This window comes from Capra hircus, chromosome 2 (assembly GCF_001704415.2).
Source record: "Capra hircus breed San Clemente chromosome 2, ASM170441v1, whole genome shotgun sequence".
NCBI lineage: Eukaryota > Metazoa > Chordata > Mammalia > Artiodactyla > Bovidae > Capra > Capra hircus.
Genome location: NC_030809.1, coordinates 3,411,678 through 3,430,956, shown reverse-complemented (window position 1 = coordinate 3,430,956; position 19,279 = coordinate 3,411,678). Strand labels below are relative to the sequence as shown.

At 47.8% G+C, this 19,279-nt stretch overlaps 1 protein-coding gene across 3 annotated transcripts; it reads left to right on the top strand.

Moving 5' to 3' along the window:
• Nucleotides 1,366–9,290, top strand: LOC108633234 (group IID secretory phospholipase A2-like). 3 transcript variants are annotated; one of them, XM_018054967.1, is made up of 4 exons: nt 1,366–1,519; nt 4,885–5,029; nt 6,775–6,881; nt 7,185–7,306. In XM_018054967.1, coding segments are annotated over exons 1-4 (294 nt in total). In that variant the 5' UTR covers nt 1,366–1,479; the 3' UTR covers nt 7,187–7,306. The 3 variants fall into 3 exon arrangements, with proteins under 3 accessions (XP_017910456.1, XP_017910452.1, XP_005676964.2); XM_018054963.1 differs by having other exon boundaries at nt 7,089–7,306; XM_005676907.3 differs by lacking the exon at nt 7,185–7,306 and adding an exon at nt 8,594–9,290 and having other exon boundaries at nt 1,368–1,519.

The following is a 19,279-nucleotide window of genomic DNA, read 5'->3' as shown; positions in this document are numbered from 1 at the left end:
GTCTAGGAATAAAGGAAAACTAGATTTTAAAGAGACAGGGAAGAGGGACAGGGAGATTGCCCAGCAGTGACTTGACTTCCTTTGTGTAGACCCGTCAGCTGGCAGCAAAGAGGTCAGCCTGTGCTTTATGCTCTTGAACAGCCATCTGACAGGCACCGAAGAAGCCCAGTTTCTGCTCTCGTGGGCTCTCCAGCAAACCTCAGAAGGTTACTGGTAGAGCATTGTAGCAGACTATCCATTTGTAATGCCAAGCATGTCTTGCCATCAGCACCTCCACCCTAGCTGGGCTGGGTCCAGGCCATTCGCCTCATTAGGAGTCCCACCTTAAACTGGGGCAGAATTCTGCAGGGCAAGTTGTCAACACATGTCAGTTGCCTTCAAGTTGTATGCGTGCTTTGACTCGGCAAGCCCGCTTCGGGAGCACACCCTGTAGAAACAATCCTGGGCAGGGACGAGGTTTCATCTCAAAGACTTCTTTCACTGTCCTGCTGTGTAGTCTAGAATAGTATGATATTGGAAATAACCCATATGCCCAACAATAGGGGATTCTTTAAATGAATGGCATACAAGGCTACCTTTCAAAATTTTCTGCAGATGGTTTAACAACATAGAAATATGTTCAAGTTATTTTAGTAAATGAAAAGACAGACTACAAAGTACTACCTGTAGTGTTTACCTAATTTGGTCAGGGAAAAGTGTGGAAAGATATATACAGAGAGTAATAGAACCAGGATAACGTTGACACCAAGATGGTAATGATGGAACAACTTAAGTGCCCATCAAAGGATGAGTGCGTAAAGAAGACATCATTCATGTGTGTGTGTGTGTGTGTGTGTGTGTGTATACAAACATCTTAAAATAGAGAGTAGAATGGTGGTTACGAGGAAGTGCGGGAGGGGGAGGGCTAAGACAAATATTGTATAAGTATACGCACTTGCAACAAGTAGTAAATAGGTCCTACACAGTATAGTGAATATCAACAACAATGTTGTGTTATAATCACCAAACTTGCCGAGAGACTGGATCTTCATTATTCCAACCACAAAGAGAAATTGTAATTACATGACGTGATAGAAATGCTAATTATTGCTGCACTAACACTCAGATCATGATATATAAATGTATCAAATCAATATATTGTCCCCTTAAATTGACACAGTTGTATGTCAATTTCATTGAAAAAATTAATGGTGATGAATGGATTCACAAAGGATTTTAAATTGCTTCAAGTTGTTCAAGCTCTCCAAATCTTCTATGCCAATCATGCAATCAAAACCATTTTTAAAAGCCATTAAAAACAGGAATAATAAAAATCTGCATTGCCAGAAAAGAGGAAACACAAAGCGCCTGGGTGACCTTCGGCAGGGCTGAAGCTGAGAGGGCGGGAGTGAGCTCGGCAGGCAGGGCCATCTGATATAAGGGGCTGCTGGCTCGCAAGGGGCCTTCCAGTCGCTGCCTCCACTGCTCTGTACTGGGGTCATGGGCCTCTCCCTGCTCTGCGTGCTGCTGGTCTTTGCTGGTGAGTGGGGACAGCACCCACAGCCGGGGAGGTGGGGAGGGAGGCTGGGGTGCCCTGTACCTCTTTCCTAAACTGAGCTGCTGTGTTGATCGTCCCTGACCCGGTCTCCCAGTCCCCCACTATTCGGCCCCCTGCAGGAGTCTTCAGTGGCTCAATCCCCTGGAACGGTGGCTTCAGCCAGAGGGCGGGGAGCTGCCAAGCTGGGTGGCAGGCAGAGGCGGGAAACTAGACGTTCACAAACTGGGCTCCAGCTGAACTGATGTCTGTGCTACTTTGGACACAAATTATGGAAATGGATCTGCCCTCCTGTGTCCCTCTGACCAGATAATAGTGATCTCTCACATATGCACACCTCTCCACACTTTCAGGGGCCTTTCCTGGTGGCTCAGTCAGTAAAGAATCTGCCTGCTGTGCAAGAGACCCAGGTTCCCTCCCTGGGTTGGCAAGATCCCCTGGAGAAGAAAATGGCAATCCACTCCAGTATCCTTGCCTGGGAAATCCCGCGGACAGTGGAGCCTAGCAGGCTAGAGTCCGTGGGGTCGAGGAGTTGAACATGGCTTAATGATAAACCACCATCTTTTCAGAACCCTTTCAGCTCCCTTGACCCTGGGGGTTCTGTTGTCCATTGGGAAATGGTGAAGTTTCCACCTGATCTTTAACAGATCAAATGTTGCAAATCGGGGTGCTAGCAAACTGGAGTGTTTACTTGTTGATCCATCTCAGAATGTGTCATCTGAGAAAGCTCTTGCGTTTCGTTTTTAACGTGCTTTATGTTATTTTGGGACTCCCAGATTCCCGAGAGGAGCACACCACCAGGGTTACAGTGAAAACCATTAGGAAAGCTGCAATCAACTGCAGAAATTCATCTCTCAGATGCAAAGAGGCAATATGGTGTAGAGATGAAATACACAGATTAACCTGCATTCAGATGCTGGCCCATCAGCTTCCGGTGCTATGACCTTGGCCAAGTCCCTCTACCCCTCTATAAAGTGGGCACAATGACATCCTCTTCACTGTGTTGTTAGATGGACTCTAATGAGAAAATAAGTACAAAACCCCTAGCAAGGGTGAGGAACAGTTAGCGAGCAGTCACTTAACACAAAGCGCATGCCTGAGTTAGTGGTGATGTTGTCCCTGCTGCTGTCGCTAACCCTTGGGAGAAGGGGCGCCATCCCCCTCAGCAACAGCTGAGGATTGAAAAAGCAACCGAGGCAGGAATCACTGTTAAGCTAAGTCAGTGTCCCGAAGCCCTCTTGACCACCAGTTGAGCTCCTCGATTCCCCAGGGCTGGGTTGACCTCACTGTAAAACTGGAAGAAATAAGACCACTGAAAGCACACCGAATCAAAGCTGAATTTGTTTGCTTGGCAAGGAACAGCTGCAGAATTCAGGTGTGAAGTTGTGTGTCTACTTCTAAGCTGAAATAGAAAGGTCTAAACTTGGGGTGCACAAGTAGCTGGAGGTTCAGCAAAGAGGTGAGATTCCGAATTCAGATCCCTGGCTGGCCTATTGGGAGGACATTAACTCTCGGCCGTGGTCTGTTTCTAGGGCCTTATCACCAAATCTGGGGTTCCAGGGGGCTTGAGGTCATTCCTCAGCAGAGTCACAATTAAGGTTTCTCTGTAACATCTGTACAGCTAGAGCCACCGTGGCAAACAAGAGTGGCAGCGTGGGCTTCCACACACCGGGGACACGACCTACCTGCAAGTCCCGGCCTCTACCAGCCGATGTTTAGCTGCAGCCCTGGTGGCTCAGACAGTAAAGAATCTGCCTGAAGTGGACCCAGATTCGATCCCTGGGTTGGGCAGATCCCCTGGAGAACAGAATGGCTATCCACTCCCGGATCCTTGCCTGGAGAATCCCATGGACAGAGGAGCCAGGCAGGCTACCGTCCGTGGGGTCGCAAAGAGTCAGGCACCACTGAGTAACTATCCCTTTCTTCACAAGGCAAGCACCCTGCTTCTGATGGCACCCCTACCCACTGCATGAGTTCATCCCAGACCCAGCTTTCCCTAGTGTAGGGCTCTCCCCTGGTTACTACTCACTTTATTTGAGTGTAGAGCTTCCATTATAACACCATCTACTTGAGGGTGGTGGTGGTGGGGGGGAGCCTCCACAACTGGGATCACTCGAAGGGGCCTCCCCAGCCCAGTCTCTCTGCGTTTCTGGGCTCCATCTGTGTTCCTGAGTCATCCCCGAGGTTGCACACAGGTACATCCAGTCCCCTTCACATCTCGTCTCTTTCTCCCAAATTCTTCTGTGAATTCATTGGCTTAATATATTTTATTTCTCCTCACTGAATATAATGCATCCCTCTCTCCCAACAAAGTGAATTCCCCTTATGATCAATTCTCACCAGCAGATATTATGACTGAAGTGAAAAATATTCATGAAAAACACTGATTTCTAAATCACGCTGCTTTCCAGAAGAGCAATGCATATTTTTTTAAAGATGGTTTTTTAAATGATTCTATTTATTTTATTTTATTGCTGGTTGTGCTGGGTCTCCGTTGCTGGGTGAGGTTTCTCTCTGTTAGCGGTGTATGGGCTTCTCAGCACAGGGACTCTCTTGTTGTGGAGGGAAAGTTCTAGGGGGCTTGGGTTTCAGTAGTTGCGGCACGTGGGCTCTGTAGTTGTGGCTCCTGGCGCGATAGCTGTGGCGCATGGGCTTAGCTGCTCCTCGGCACACGGGAACTTCCTGGACCAGGGACTGAACCTGTGTCTCCTGCACCGGCGGGCAGATTCTTTACCACTGAGCCACCAGCAAAGCCCCACGCATACTGTTTAATGTGTGGATTCTCTATGGGCTGTGGTGGGAGTCGGGGGTGGTGGGGGGAGTGTCTTCCTACTATCGAATGTGAACCCAGAGACAGAGAGCAGAGCCAGGCTGCCCTGGGTTAGCGTCCTGCTCCTCTGGTTACCAGCTACTATGACCTGGAGCAAGTTACTGAAGCTCAGTGTGCTCATCCCTAAAATGGAGATTAAAAACAGCATTTATGGTTCCGATACTGGTTTCTTAGTTTTCATACATACACCATGATGAGAGGATACTGAATGGGGAGGTGTATGAGACCTCTTTGTATGATCCTGGCAACTTTTCTCTACATCAAGAATAAACCAAAATAAAAGGATTGTTTTAAAACAGAATATCTCATGGAAAGGGAGGAGTCAGTGGGTCTCTACATGAAAAGATCCTTGGTAATCAGTTACCAATTCTCATTATGTTTCCAATAGCCACAGCGTTTGTGGTTACTTTATTATCCAAGGTCACTGTTTTGGCCCAGGCAGAGCAGAGGTGCCAGGCCTGCAGCCCACTGGACTCCCCTGAGATTCACTTCCTCTCCCTGTGGCTGGGCTCCTTGGCAGGTGTGGCTCCAGCTGAGGGCGACATGCTGGACCTGAACAAGATGGTCAGACAAGTGACGGGGAAGACCCCCATCTTCTTCTATTCGTCCTATGGCTGCTACTGTGGAATTGGTGGTCAAGGCCAACCCAGAGATGCCACAGACTGGTAATTCCTCCCAACCACGCTCTGCCTCTACCCAGGGACCCTCCTCTCTCATCTCCTGTGTCCTCTCCACGCATTTATTCATCTGGTACCATGTGCTGTTGAAGTCTAGCCTGGAGTTTGGGCATTACCTTGCCAGCATGTGAAATGAGCACAGTTATACAGTAGTTTGAACATTCTTTGGCATTGCCTTTCTTTGGGATCAGAATGGAACCTGACCTTTTCAGTCCTGTGGCCACTGCTGTTTTCCAAATTTCCCTGGCTTATTGAGCGTAGCACTTTTACAGCAGCATCTTCTAGGATTTGAAAGAGCTCAACTGGAAGAGCTATCACTTCCAATAGCTTTCTTCCTAGTAATGCTTCCTAAGGCCTACTTGACTTCACCCAACAGATGTCTGGCTGTTGGTGAGTGACCATACTATGGTGGTTATCCAGGTTATTAAGTCCTTTTTTGTATAGTTCTTCTCTGTATTCTTGCCACGTCTTCTTAATCTCTTCCACTTGTTAGGTCTATACCATTTCTGTCCTTTATTGTGCATGAAATATCCCCCTGGTAGCTCCAGTTTTGTTGACGAGATCTCTAGTCCTTCCCATTCTACTGTCTCCCTTGTATCTTTGCATTGATCAGTGAGGAAGGCTTTCTTATCTCTCCTTGCTCTTCTCTGGAACTCTGCATTGATTTGGATATCTCTTTCCCTTTCTCTTCTGTCTTTCGCGTCTCTTCTTTTCTCAGCTATTTCTAAGGTATTCTCAGACAACTATTTTACTTTTTTAGATATCTTTTTCTTTGGGATGATTTTGGTTACCACCTCCTGGACAATGTTCCAAACCTTAGTCCATAGCTGTTTTTCAAGGCACTCTGTCTATCAGATCTAATCCCTTGAATCTATTAATCACCACCACTGTATAATCATAAGGGATTTGATTTAGTTCTTACCTGAATGGTCTCATGTTCTTCCCTGCTAGGAACTCTGCTGAGCTCTGATCCAGCCTCAGCCCTTCTGGAGGGTTCCCCAGAGTTTCTGAAGTCTGCCTTGCACTGTCCACCCCAAACTAGTTAGAAGAGCCGCAAACACTTCCCATTGCCATTGAACACTGTTGATTTTTTTCAAAGTCCCACTTCTTTTTACCATGGCCTCACTTGGTTTTCATAGCAACCAGGGATCTGCCAGAGGAGGGATGAGAGCCAGCCTGGCCCGAGGTCAGCACCCTCACCCACCACATACAGGCTGTATGATCCTGGGCCAGTGGCCTGACCGCCCAGAGCCTCAGTTTCCTCATTTGTGAAATGAGGATAATGCTAGTACCTCTATCCTGGAGCGGCCAAAAGGATTAAGAGAGAATTCCTAGGTAGAGCAGGTGCCTGGTACACAGGAGGGAATCTTCCTTCATAGCTCAGATGGTAAAGAATCTGCCTGCAGTGCAGGAGACCTGGGTTCGATCCCTGGGTCAGGAAGATCCCCTGGAGAAGGAAATGGCAAGCCACTCCAGTATTCTTGCCTGGAGAGTCACATGGACAGAGCAGCCTGGCAGGCTACAGTCCATGGGGTCGCAAGAATCAGACACGACTTAGAGACTAAACCACCACCTGGTACACAGGAAGCACTGGAGAACTTCTAGCTGGAAAGAAGACTAGACCCTGCAGGCCTTGACTTCCGAGGCAGACACGCAGTTTCTGCTCTGGGGCAGGGGCAACCTGAGACTCAAGCCAGCCAAGGACTCACGCTCCTCCTGTCCTCTCCTGCCAGGTGCTGCCACGAACACGACTGCTGCTACCGTCACCTCAAATCTGACAAATGTGACATCGTCTTCAACCACTACCACTACACTTTTTTCCGGGGGAACGTCCAGTGTTGTGAGTGCCTGGGCCTCAGGGTTGGAGTAGGAGGCTGAGCCAAGGGGCTAGAGCACGCATTGCTTTTGTATGCTGTGTGACAAAGCACTAGCTGCTCAGCCTCTCTGTTTTTCTCATATGTCCACTGGCAATATCTGGGCTGTGAAGGAGAGGCAGCAATAAGGGCAGGAGGACGGAGAGGTCCCATAGAGAATTTGACCCCTTTAGGATTTGGAAGGATGCCAGACCTCAGCTTAGATTCCAGACCCACCACTGACCAGCTGTGTGACCTTGAACACTTTGCTTAACTTCTCTGAACCTCAGGATCCTCGTCTGGAAACTCAGGATGATAACAGCATTCTCCTGCATAAAGTTCATTCAGAAACTTAAATAAGAGGAGACATAAGGTGCCCTGCAGATGCATGCTTGATAAATAGTCCAGCTACCGAAGTTAGTGTTTCTTATTTCATCGTCATGAGTTTTAGAGCAGCCCAGACAGGAGGCAGGTCCACCCTGGTGATCATTTTCTTCTTGTTCCTGGTCACTAAGTCACATCTTACTCTTTGCAACCCCATGATGTGTGACCCGCTCGTCTGCTCTGTCCATGGGATTTCCCAGGCAAAAATCTGGAGCACATTACCATTTCCTTGCTTGGAGATCTTCCTGACCCAGAACTTGAGCCCATGTCTCCTGCTTGTCAGGCAAATTCTGAGCCACCTGGGAAGCCCTGATCTCCATTTTACTGACAAGAAAACTGAAACTAGAGTGAACTGTTTGCTCAGAGTTACACAGCTACAAATGAGTAGCCTGGGCTGTAACCCAGGTCACCAAGCCCCAGGGTCCACGCATGGAAAAAGGTGGCAAGTTCCAGGACTGGATGGTGAATGGGCTCACCAGCTGTCCCTGTTAACTGAGAATAGCGGCAACAACTGTAATGGCCAACATTTATTGACCACTTACTATGTGCTAAAAGTTTTGACTTCTTATTTTAATCTGAATATATATGTATACATATTCTTTTCCCATACAGATTATTACAAAATTCTGAGCAGAGTTCCCCATGCTATACAGTAGGTCCGGCTCTCTTATCCCCATTTGACAGATGGTGAAACTGAAGGACCATGTCCATCTTTCATCAGAGTCTTTGCACATGCTGTTCCTTCTGCCAGGAACGGCCCCTCTCCTCCACCCTGGCTTTCCAGAGTAGGAGCAACAGCTCACTCTTCTGATCTCAGCTCAAATGGCTTTTGACACTCAGTCAGTCCCATTGGTTACCAGCTCAGAGCCCCTGCCTCGTGCCTGACTCCTGGGTAAGCACGGTTGCACTCACTTCTGTGAAGGGCAGGGAGGCCTGGCACACTGCCATCCATGGGGTCACAGAGAGTCAGACACGACTGAGCGACCGAACACCAGTGACCACACACTTCTCCGACACTGCCCCCCATCCCGGGGAGTGTAGCTCGGGCGTCCGTTCTGTTCTCCTCTCCCCCCGGGGCTGTCGAAGGACAGGTGCTCAGCTGTTTACTGAACGGGTGAATGAACGAAGGAGCAATGGCACACAGGGAGGTCACACCCCTGCCCAAGGGCACAGAGCCAGAGTCCAGGGAGCTGGGAAGGGCACCAAAGGCTGGACAAGGGCTGAGCTGCCTTCAGCGGCTCCCCTCCAGGGGGGCGACCCACCCTACCACGGGAAGGGGCAGACCACTTAAGTGCCCTCCTCCACCCCCTCGCAGCCACCAAGGGGAGCTGGTGTCAGCAGCAGCTGTGCGCCTGTGACAAGACGTTGGCTTTCTGCCTCCAGCGGAACCTGAACACCTACAAGAGTCACCTGCGTTATCTGTCCAGATGCAAGGGCGAGACCCCCAAATGCCACACCCTCTAGCCTGTCCCCCTGCATCTTGAGCCCTGAGGAAGACCCCCAGGACCACTGGACACAGCCACGACCCAGCCTGGTGCCTTTAAAACACTCCTGGGAAGAGGAAGGGACTTGGCCTCGCCCCTAGCTCCCACTTGCCTCTTGGACCTTCTGAATCTCCCCAGCTGTCTCCTCTGAGGGTGGATTGAGATCTTAGGAAAAACCAAGGCCAGGGAGCTGCCGGGGGAGTGTGTGTTTGGGGCAAAGCAGTGGGCATGGGTGGCAGGGTCTGGGGGCGGGGTGGGGCAGGATCTTCCGTCATGACCACTCACCAGGACCCTCCAGGCTCTCCCTGCCCCTGAAACACCATCCAAGCAGCTGCCAGAGTGGCCTCTGTAAAAGGCAATACGGATCTTTCTGTCAACGGGACTCTGCTTGTTCAAACCCCAAGGCCCTAAGTCCTGCCTCCCACTCCATCTCACCCCTCCAGTCATCACAGGACACACGCGTACCTATGGCTGATTCACGCTGATGTGTGGCAGAAACCAACGCAATATCATGAAGCAATTATCCTCCAATTAAAAATAAATAATGAAAATAAAACCCACAACCCCAAGGCCCTGCACCATCCAGGATGGGTCGGGGGGCAGCAGGCGGGGTGTCTGGGACCTGTTACTGCCTGGCACTGTGTCCCTCTCCCTTGGAGCCTTGGGGACCCTCGCAGACTTGGCTAATGCCTGTCTTGGACTCATTGCGGCTCTGGTGTCCAAAGCAGACCCGGATCTCAGAAGGGGTTCAGTAAATACTTTTCGAGGAAAGAACTAGACCAAGCTCCCTGGGCTCCAGGCACCTGGTCTGCAGGCCATGGGACTTCCGGGCACTCTTTCCTCTCTGACTGCCAGGCCTTTGCTCAACCTGGACTTCTGCAGCGATGCTCCACTGGCCTGCTGTCTCCCAGACAGCTCAGCCCACCCTAGGCTCCTTGGCGTCCAAGGGCCGCTTCCTACAGAAGTTTCCCCAGCCAATTCCTTTCCAGTTCCAAAGGCTCACTCCCACCCTCAAGCTCCCACAGCACTTTACAGGTCTTCACCTTGCCGAGCTCCCACTTGTGTGGTATGTGATTGTCTGGACCACTCTGAGCAGACTGGAGCTCCGGGAGGGTGGAGTCCGCGTCACTCTCATCTCTGCTTCCTCTGCTCCCCCAGGTGATAGGCACGCAGTCAATGCTTTGGAATCAAAGGAGCCCCCAGAGGAGAGATGGAGGTGGGGGCAGGTGGTGTTCAGGCCCCATCCAGATCCCCTCTTGGCCCAGGTCCCCAACCCAGGGGTCGGCTGCCAAGTGCGCACTTCGGCCTCCTTCTCTTGAGGATTGCCCCCAGGCTGCTGGGCGCTGCCATGCCCACCACCCACCCCTCCTCACCCACCTCGAACCAGTGAGTTGGGAGAATGATACCGTGGAGGACATAACCGCCCTCTCCCCGCCTGATGCATGCCCCAGAGCTCCTCCTGGGTTCTGGCTAGATGTCTTGATCTGTGCCCTGGCCTACCCTCTTTCTCCTACAGGTTTCCCCCTAAGGGCACTTCCTCAATACATCATTCCCTTGCCCAAGAATTCTCGTCTCAGGCTTGACAGTCAGGGAGTCTGCCTTCATCGGATGAATGCATAGATGGTGACTCTATTCTTACAAGAAGTCCCAACCGGTCATTCATATATGATTAGCTACATGGCTGGGTCACCTGGAGCCACCCACGCCCGCTGGTCTGTGACACACATCTGTGAAAGAGCTGACCGAGTGGTTTTCCTTCCGTGTGAAGCTCAGTGGCTCATGCCAGAGAACATAGTAGAGGCTAAGAACTATGGGTGCTGGGTTCAGATTCCAAGGACTTTATTGGCAGTCCAGTGGCTAGAACTCTGCACCTTCACTGCCAAGGGCCCAGGTTCGATCCCTGTTTTGGGAACTAAGATCCCAAAAGCTGTGCAATTCAGTCCAGTCACCCAGTAGTGTCCAGCTCTTTGCAACCCCATGGACTGGGGCACACAGGCCTCCCTGTCCATCACCAACTCCAAGAGCTTACTCAAACCCATGTCCATCGAGTCGGTGATGCCATCTAACCATCTCATCCTCTGTCATCCCCTTCTCCTCCCATCTTCAATCTTTCCCAGCATCAGGGTTTTTTCCAATGAGTCAGTTCTTCACATCAGGTGGCAAAGTATTGGAGTTTCAACTTCAGCATCAGTCCTTCTAATGAATATTCAGGACTTATCTTCTTTAGGATGGACTGGTAGAATTTCCTTGCAGTCCAAGGGACTCTCAAGAGTCTTCTCTAACACCACTTCAAAAGCATCAGTTTTTTGGCCCTCAGCTTTCTGTATAGTTCAACTCTCTCATCCGTACATGACTACTGGAAAAACCATACCATTGACTAGCTAGTCAAAAGACATAGCTTTGCAAACCATACTTTGTTGGCAAAGTAACGTCTCTGCTTTTGAATATACCCTCTAGATTGGTTATAACTTTTCTTCCAAGGAATAAGCGTCTCTTAATTTCATGGCTGTAGTCACCATCTGCATGAAGTCATGGGACCAGATGCTATGATCTTAGTTTTCTGAATGTTGAGCTTTAAGCCAGCTTTTTCACTCTCCTCTTTGACTTTGGTCATGAGGATCTTTAGTTCTTTGCTTTCTGCCATAAGGGTGGTGTCATCTGCATATCTAAGGTTATTGATATTTCTCCCAGCAATCTTGATTCCAGCTTGTGCTTCATCCAGCCCAGCATTTCTCGTGATGTACTCTGCCTAGAAGTTAAAATAGCAGGGCAACAATATACAGCCTTGACTTACTCCTTTCCTGATGTGGAACTAGTCTGTTGTTCCATGTCCAGTTCTAACTGTTGCTCCTTGACCTGCATACAGATTTCTCAGGAGTCAGGTAAGGTGGTCTGGTATTCCCATCTCTTGAAGAATTTCCACAGTTTGTTGTGATCCATACAGTCAAAGACTTTGACATAGTCGATAAAGCAGAAATAGATGTTTTTTTTTTTTCTGGAACTCTCTTGCTTTTTCAATGATCCACTGAATGTTGGCAATTTGATCTCTGGTTCCTCTGCCTTTTCTGAATCCAGCGTGAACAACAGGAAGTTCACAGTTCACATATTGCTGAAGCCTGGCTTGCAGAATTTTGAGCATTACTTTGCTAGTGTGTGAAATGAATGCAATTGTGTGATAGTTTGAACATTCTTTGACATTGCCTTTCTTTGGGGTTGTAACGAAAACAGACCTTTCCATTCCTGTGGACACTGCCGAGGTTTCCAAATTTGCTGGCATACTGAGTGCAGCACTTTCATCTTTGAGGATTTGAAATACCTCACCTGGCATTCCATCACCTCCACTAGCTTTGTTCATAGTGATGCTTCCTAAGGCCCACTTGACTTCACATTCCAGGATGTCTGGCTCTAGGTGACTGATCACACCATAGTGATTGTCTGGGTCATGAAGATCTTTTCTGTGTAGTTCTTCTGTGTATTGTTGCCACCTCCTCTTAATATCTTCTGCTTCTGTTCAGTTCAGTTCAGTTCCATTGCTCAGTCATGTCTGACTCTTTGCGACCCCATGAATTGCAGCACGCCAGGTATCCCTGTCCATCACCAACTCCCGGAGTTCACCCAAACTCATGTCCATCGAGTCGGTGATGCCATCCTGCCATCTCATCCTCTGTCATCCCCTTCTCCTCCTTCCTCCAATCCCTCCCAGCATCAGAGTCTTTTCCAATGACTCAACTCTATGCATGAGGTGCCCAAAGTATTGAAGTTTCGCTTTAGCATCAGTCCTTCCAAAGGACACCCATGACCGATCTCCTTTAGAATGGACTGGTTGGATCTCCTTGCAGTCCAAGGGACTCTCAAGAGTCTTCTCCAACACCACAGTTCAAAAGCATCAATTCTTCAGCACTCAGCTTTCTTCACTTTAGGTCTATACAATTTCTGTCCTTTATTGTGCCCATCTGTACATGAAAATCTCCCTTGGTATCTTTAATTTTCTTGAGGAGATCTCTAGTCTTTCCCATTCTATTGTTTTCCTCTATTGCTGTGAATTGATCACTGAGGAAGGCTTTCTTAGCTCTCCTTTCTATTCTTTACACAATGTCACAAACCTCTGTCCATAGTTCTTCCTTCAGGCACTCTGTCTATCAGACATAATCCCTTGAATCTATTTCTCATTTCCACTGTATAATTGTAAGGCATTTGGTTTAGTTCATACCTGAATGGTCTAGTGGTTTTCCCTACTTTCTTCAGTTTAAGTCTGAATCTAGCAATAAGGAGTTTATGATGTGAGCCACAGTCAACTCCCAGTCTTGTTTTTGCTGACTGTATAGAACTTCTCCTATAGATCTTCTCCTTCTTCTTCTTCTCTTCAATTACAAAGAATATAATCAATCTGATTTCGGTATTGAGCATCTGGTGATGTCCATGTGTAGAGTCTTCTCTTGTGTTGTTGGAAGAGAGTGTTTGCTATGAACAGTGCATAAACTTGGCAAAACTCCCTTAGCCTTTGACCTGCTTCATTCCGTATTCAAAGGCCAAATGTGCCTGTTACTCCAGGTATCTCTTGGCTTCCTACTTTTGCATTCCAGTCTCCTATAATGAAAAGGACATCTTTTTTGGGTGTTAGTTCTAGAAGATTCTGTAGGTCTTCAAAGAACCATTCAATTTCAGCTTCTTCAGCATTACTGGTTGGGTCATAGACTCGGATTACCGTGATATTGAATGGTTTGCTTTAGAAATGAACAGAGATCATTCTGTCATTTTTGAGATTGCACCCAAGTACTGCATTTCAGACTCTTGTTGACTATGATGGCTACTCCATTTCCTCTAAGGGATTCCTGCCCACAGTAGTAGATATAATGGTCATCTGAGTTAAATTCACCCATTCCAGTCCATTTTAGTTCACTGATTCCTAAAATGTTGGTGTTCACTCTTGCCAGCTCCTCTTTGACCACTTTCAATTTACTTTGATTTATGGACCTAACATTCCAGGTTCCTATGCAATATTGTTCTTCACAGCATCGGACATTACTTCCACCACCAGTCCCATCCACAACTGGGTGCTGTTTTGGCTTTGGCTCTATCTCTTCTCGATCAAGATGGTGGAGTAGAGGATGTGCGCTCATCTTCTCCTGCGAGAACTCCGAAACTACAATGAGCTGCTGAACAACCATCGACAGGAGAATGTTGGATCCCACCAAAAAAAGACACTGCACATCCAAGGACAAAGGAGAAGCCACAGCAAGATGGTTTAGTTCAGTTCTGTTCAGTCACTCAGTCGTGTCCGACTCTTTGACAGCCCATGAATCACAGCACTCCAGGCCTCCCTGTCCATCACAAACTCCCGGATTTCACTCAAACTCATGTCTATAGAGTTGATGATGCCATCCAGCCATCTCATCCTCTGTTGTCCCCTTCTCCTCCTGCCCCCAATCCCTCCCAGCATTAGGATCTTTTCCAGTGAGCCAACTCTTTGCACGAGGTGGCTGAAGTATTGGAGTTTCAGCTTCAGCATCAGTCCTTCCAATGAACACCCAGGACTGATCTCCTTTAGGATGGACCCGTTGGATCTCCTTGCAGTCCAAAGGACTCTCAAGAGTCTTCTCCAACACCACAGTTCAGTAGCATCAATTCTTTGGCACTCAGCTTTCTTCATAGTCCAACTCTCACATCCATACATGACTACTGGAAAAACCATAGCCTTGACTAGAGGGACTTTCTTGGCAAAGTAATGTCTCTGCTTTTGAATATGCTATCTAGGTTGGTCATAACTTTCCTCCCAAGGAGTAAGCGTCTTTTAATTTCATGGCTGCAGTCACCATCTGCAGTGATTTTGGAGTCCCAAAAGATAAAGTCTGTTTCCCCATCTGTTTGCCATGAAGTGATGGGACCAGTTGCCATGATCTTACTTTTCTGAATGTTGAGCTTTAAGCCAACTTTTTCACTCTCGTCTTTCCCTTTCACCAAGAGGCTTTTTAGTTCCTCCTCACTTTCTGCCATAAGGGTGGTGTCATCTGTGTATCTGAGGTTATTGACATTTCTCCCGGCAATCTTGATTCCAGCTTGTGCTTCTTCTAGCCCAGCGTTTCTCATGATGTACTCTGCATAGAAGTTAAATAAGCAGGGTGACAATATACAGCATTGATGTACCCCTTTTCCTATTTGGAACTAGTCTGTCGTTCCATGTCCAGTTCTAACTATTGCTTCCTGACCTGCATATAGGTTTCTCAAGAGGCAGGTCAGGTGGTCTGGTATTCCCATCTCTTTCAGAATTTTCCACAGTTTATTGTGATCCACACAGTCAAAGGCGTTGGCATAGTCAATAAAGCAGAAATAGATGTTTTTTCTGGAACTCTCTTGCTTTTTTCACGATCCAGCAGATGTTGGCAATTTGATAGCTGGTTCTTCTGCCTTTTTGAGGACCAGCTTGAACATGTGGAAGTTCACGGTTCACATATTGCTGAAGCCTGGCTGGGAGAATTTTGAGCATTACTTTACTAGCGTGTGAGATGAGTGCAATTGTGCCGTAGTTTGAGCATTCTTTGGCACTGCCTTTCATTGGGATTGGAATGAAAACTGACCTTTTCCAGTCCTGGGGCCACTGCTGAGTTTTCCAAATTTGCTGGCATATTGAGGGAAGCACTTTCACAGCATCATCTTTCAGGATTTGAAATAGCTCAACTGGAATTCCATCACCTCCACTAGCTTTGTTGGTAGTGATGCTTCCTAAGGCCCACTTGACTTCACATTCCAGGATGTGTGGCTCTAGGTGAGTGATCACACCTTCTTGATTATCTGGGTTGTGAAGATCTTTTTTGTACAGTTCTTCTGTGTGTTCTTGCCATCTCTTCTTAATATCTTCTGCTTCTGTTAGGCCCATACCATTTCTGTCCTTTATTGAGCCCATCTTTGCATGAAATGTTCCCTTGGTATCTCTAATTTTCTTGAAGAGCTCTCTAGTCTTTCCCATTTTGTTGTTTTCCTCAATTTCTATGCATTGATCTCTGAGGAAGGATTTCTCATCTCTCCTTGCTATTCTTTGGAATGCTGCATTCACATGGGTATATCTTTCCTTGCCTCCTTTGTTCTCCACTTCTTTTCTTTTCACAGCTGTTTGTACGGCCTCCCCAGGCAGTCATTTTGCTTTTTTTTTTTTTGCATTTCTTTTCCATGGGGATGGTCTTGATCCCTGTCTCTTGTACAATGTACTAACCTCCGTCCCTAGTTCCTCGGGCACTCTGTCCATCAGATTTAGTCCCTTAAATCTATTTCTCAGTTCCACTGTATCATCATAAGGGATTTGATTTAGGTCATACCTGAATGGTCTAGAGTGATAGGAGCTATTCCACGTTCAAGTTCAGGAGGGGTGGCCATGAGGAGGTACCCTTCATCCAACGTAAGGAGCAGCAGCTGTGCTTTGCTGGAGCAGCTGTGAAGAGATAACCCACGTCCAAGGTAAGAGAAACCCAAGTGAGATGGTAGGTGTTACGACAGGGCATCAGAGGGCAGACACACTGAAACCATATCACAGAAAACTAGCTATCTGATCTCATGAACCACAGCTTTGTCTAACTCAATGAAACTAAGCCATGCCGTGTGGGGGCAGCCAAGACAGATGGGTCATGGTGGATAGGTCTGACAGAATGTGGTCCACTGGAGAAGGAAGTGGCAAACCACTTCAGTATTCTTGCCTTGAGAACCCCATGAACAGTATGAAAAAGCATAAAGATAGGACACTGAAAGAGGAACTCCCCAGGTCAGGAGGTGCCCAATATGCTACCAGAGATCAGTGGAGAAATAACCCCAGAAAGAATGAAGGGATGAGGCAAAGCAAAAACACACCCATTTGTGGATGGGGCTGGTGATAAAAGCAAGGTCCAATGCTGTAAAGAGCAATATTGCATAGGAACCTGGAATGTTAAGTCCATGAATCAAGGCAAATTGGAAGTGGTCAAACAGGAGATAGCAAGAGTGAATGTCGACATTCTAGGAATCAACAAACTAAAATGGACTGGAATGGGTGAATTTCACTCAGATGACCATTATATCTACTACTGTGGGCAGGAATCCGTTAGAAGAAATGGAGTAGCCATCGTGGTCAACAAAAGAGTCCAAAATGCAGTACTTGGAAGCAACCTCAGAAATGACAGAATGATCTCTGTTCATTTCCAAGGCAAACCATTCAATATCACAGTTATCCAAGCCTGTGCCCCAACCAGTAACTCTGAAGAAGCTGAAGGTGAACGGTTCTATGAAGACCTACAAGACGTTTTAGAACTAACACTGAAAAAAGATGTCCTTTTCATTATAGGGGACTGGAATACAAAAGTAGGAAGTCAAGAAACACCTGGAGTAACAGGCAAATTTGGGCTTGGAGTATGGAATGAAACAGGGCAAAGGCTAATAGAGTTTTGCCAAAAGAACGCACTGGTCATAGCAAACACCCTCTTCCAACAGCACAAGAGAAGACTCTACACATGGACATCACCAGATGGTCAACACTGAAATCAGATTGATTTTATTTTTTGCAGCCAGAGATGGAGAAACTCTATACAGTCAGCAAAAGCAAGACCGGGAGCTGACTGGGGCTCAGATCATAAACTCCTTATTGCCCTGGAGGGTAGACAGACTGAAAACCACAACCACAGAAAACTAATCAAACTGATCACATGGACTAGAGCCTTGTCTAACTCAATGAAACTGTGAGCCATGCCATGTAGGGCCACCCAAGATGGACTGGCCATGATGGAGAGTTCTGACAAATTGTGCTCCACTGGAGAAGGGAATGGCAAACTACTTCAGCATTCTTGCTTTGACAACCCCATGAACAGTGTATAATGACTATTTAGCCAAATAATTCCTAATTGTAAGCAGTTGACTCTGGAGGAGGGAGGCATCAAAGGACATTATTCCCATTTTATGGAGGTGGAAACTGAGACAGCAAGATGGGAAGCCATGTGGCTCAGGGAGTCAGGGAAGGTCTGGCTACAGGCAGCAGCCTGGGGCCCAGGACAGCCCCTCAGAACAGTCTCTTGTGCTGGTTGGGCGAGTGTGGACATTGTGGGGAGAGGATGGGGGCCCAGCAGAAGAAAGAAGGTCATGACTAGAGGCCGCTCACCTCCTCCAGGGAGCCTGCCTGTGCATCCGTTATTACGTCTGGGCTTTCCTAATACCTGTGTCAGTTTGCTCAGGCTGCCACAGGGTGGGTGGCTGAAACAAGAGAATTTCATTTTCTCACAGTTCTAGAAGCTGGAGGTCAGAGATCAAGGTAGTGTAAGTAACCAGCTGTGGGGTCCGGCTGCTCGCTGCTCCAAAAAAGCCAATAAAGAGGCAAGGTTGGTGGAAAGGAAAGTTTATTTTGGATGCTAGCAACTAGGAGGGGTTGCAGGGAGGGCAGATGCCTATCTAAAGTCATACCCTGCCCACCTGACAATTAGCTTTTACAGACAGAGGAGGGGGCTACATAAGAGAAACAGCACAGTCGGCCCTGACAGTCATTTTGAAATTGGCCGTCGGTGGTCTGACCATCATCTTGATTGTTTCAAGTATAGTTGGTCTTCAGTTCTAGGGTCCGTTTGTTCCCACTTCCCTGAGGCCAATTCTTGGAACTGGGGCAGCTTATGTCCTGGCTATGGTCTGCTCATCAGGCAGTTAACTTATCCGCCAGGTAGAAGGAAATTGCATGGAGAAGGCTATGGCAACCAGTGTTCTTGCCTGGAGAATCCCATGGACCGAGGAGCCTGGCAGCCTACAGCCCATGGGGTCACAAGAGTCGGACATGGCTTAGTGAGTAAAGCCCCAGCTTCTAACCAGCGCCTGGTCGGGGTTTCAGTATCTGGAAGGCAGCTCACAGGATGCTGCTCAGGACATTATCTGCAGTCCTGGAGGAGCCACTAAAGGGCCTTGGCTGTGCTTAATGGCTCCACGATCATTCTTTGGTCTTCCTTGACAGTTTCCCTTGGTTTCTCCACGTTCTCACTTCTCTGATTCAATTTATTCATTGGCTAAGGTTTACCCACAGACAAAAGTCAGGCAGAGGACATGGGAGACAAAGAGCAGAGGGTTCTGGTCCATTTCAGGCGGGGTCGGGGCCTTCTGATGCCTTTGTCGTTGGCTTGCAGATGACAATCTCCTACCTGCCTGTGTCCCAGTCTCCTCTTCTTAAAGGACACAAGTCATGTTAGAATAGGACCTGCCCTAATGATCTCATTTTAACTTAACTACCCCTTTAAAGACCGTATCTCCAAACATGGTACTGGGGTATATACATTTGTGGGAGTGGGGGGACACAGTTCAACCCATAACACCACCCACTGTCCAGATGGCCATGTCGAAGGCCCACTGGAAAAGAATCAGGCTTCAGAGAGAGGAGACCGGGTCTAGTCAGTGCTCTGCCTGGAAGGTGACTTGGTCCTATGGAGCTCTACAAACCCCTTCTGCAAATGGAACAAATAATACCCATCATACAAATGGTGATATCAAAGACCTCATGTAAATGGTATGTGTAGTGCTGGTACTATTTT

Bases quoted from the DNA above. Each gene is read 5' to 3' on its own strand.
- LOC108633234 (XM_005676907.3), top strand. From the start codon at position 1,480: ATGGGCCTCTCCCTGCTCTGCGTGCTGCTGGTCTTTGCTG. The intron at 1,520-4,884 runs GTGAGTGGGGAC...GCTCCTTGGCAG, and splicing joins CGTGCTGCTGGTCTTTGCTG to GTGTGGCTCCAGCTGAGGGC. The intron at 5,030-6,774 runs GTAATTCCTCCC...CTCTCCTGCCAG, and splicing joins CCCAGAGATGCCACAGACTG to GTGCTGCCACGAACACGACT.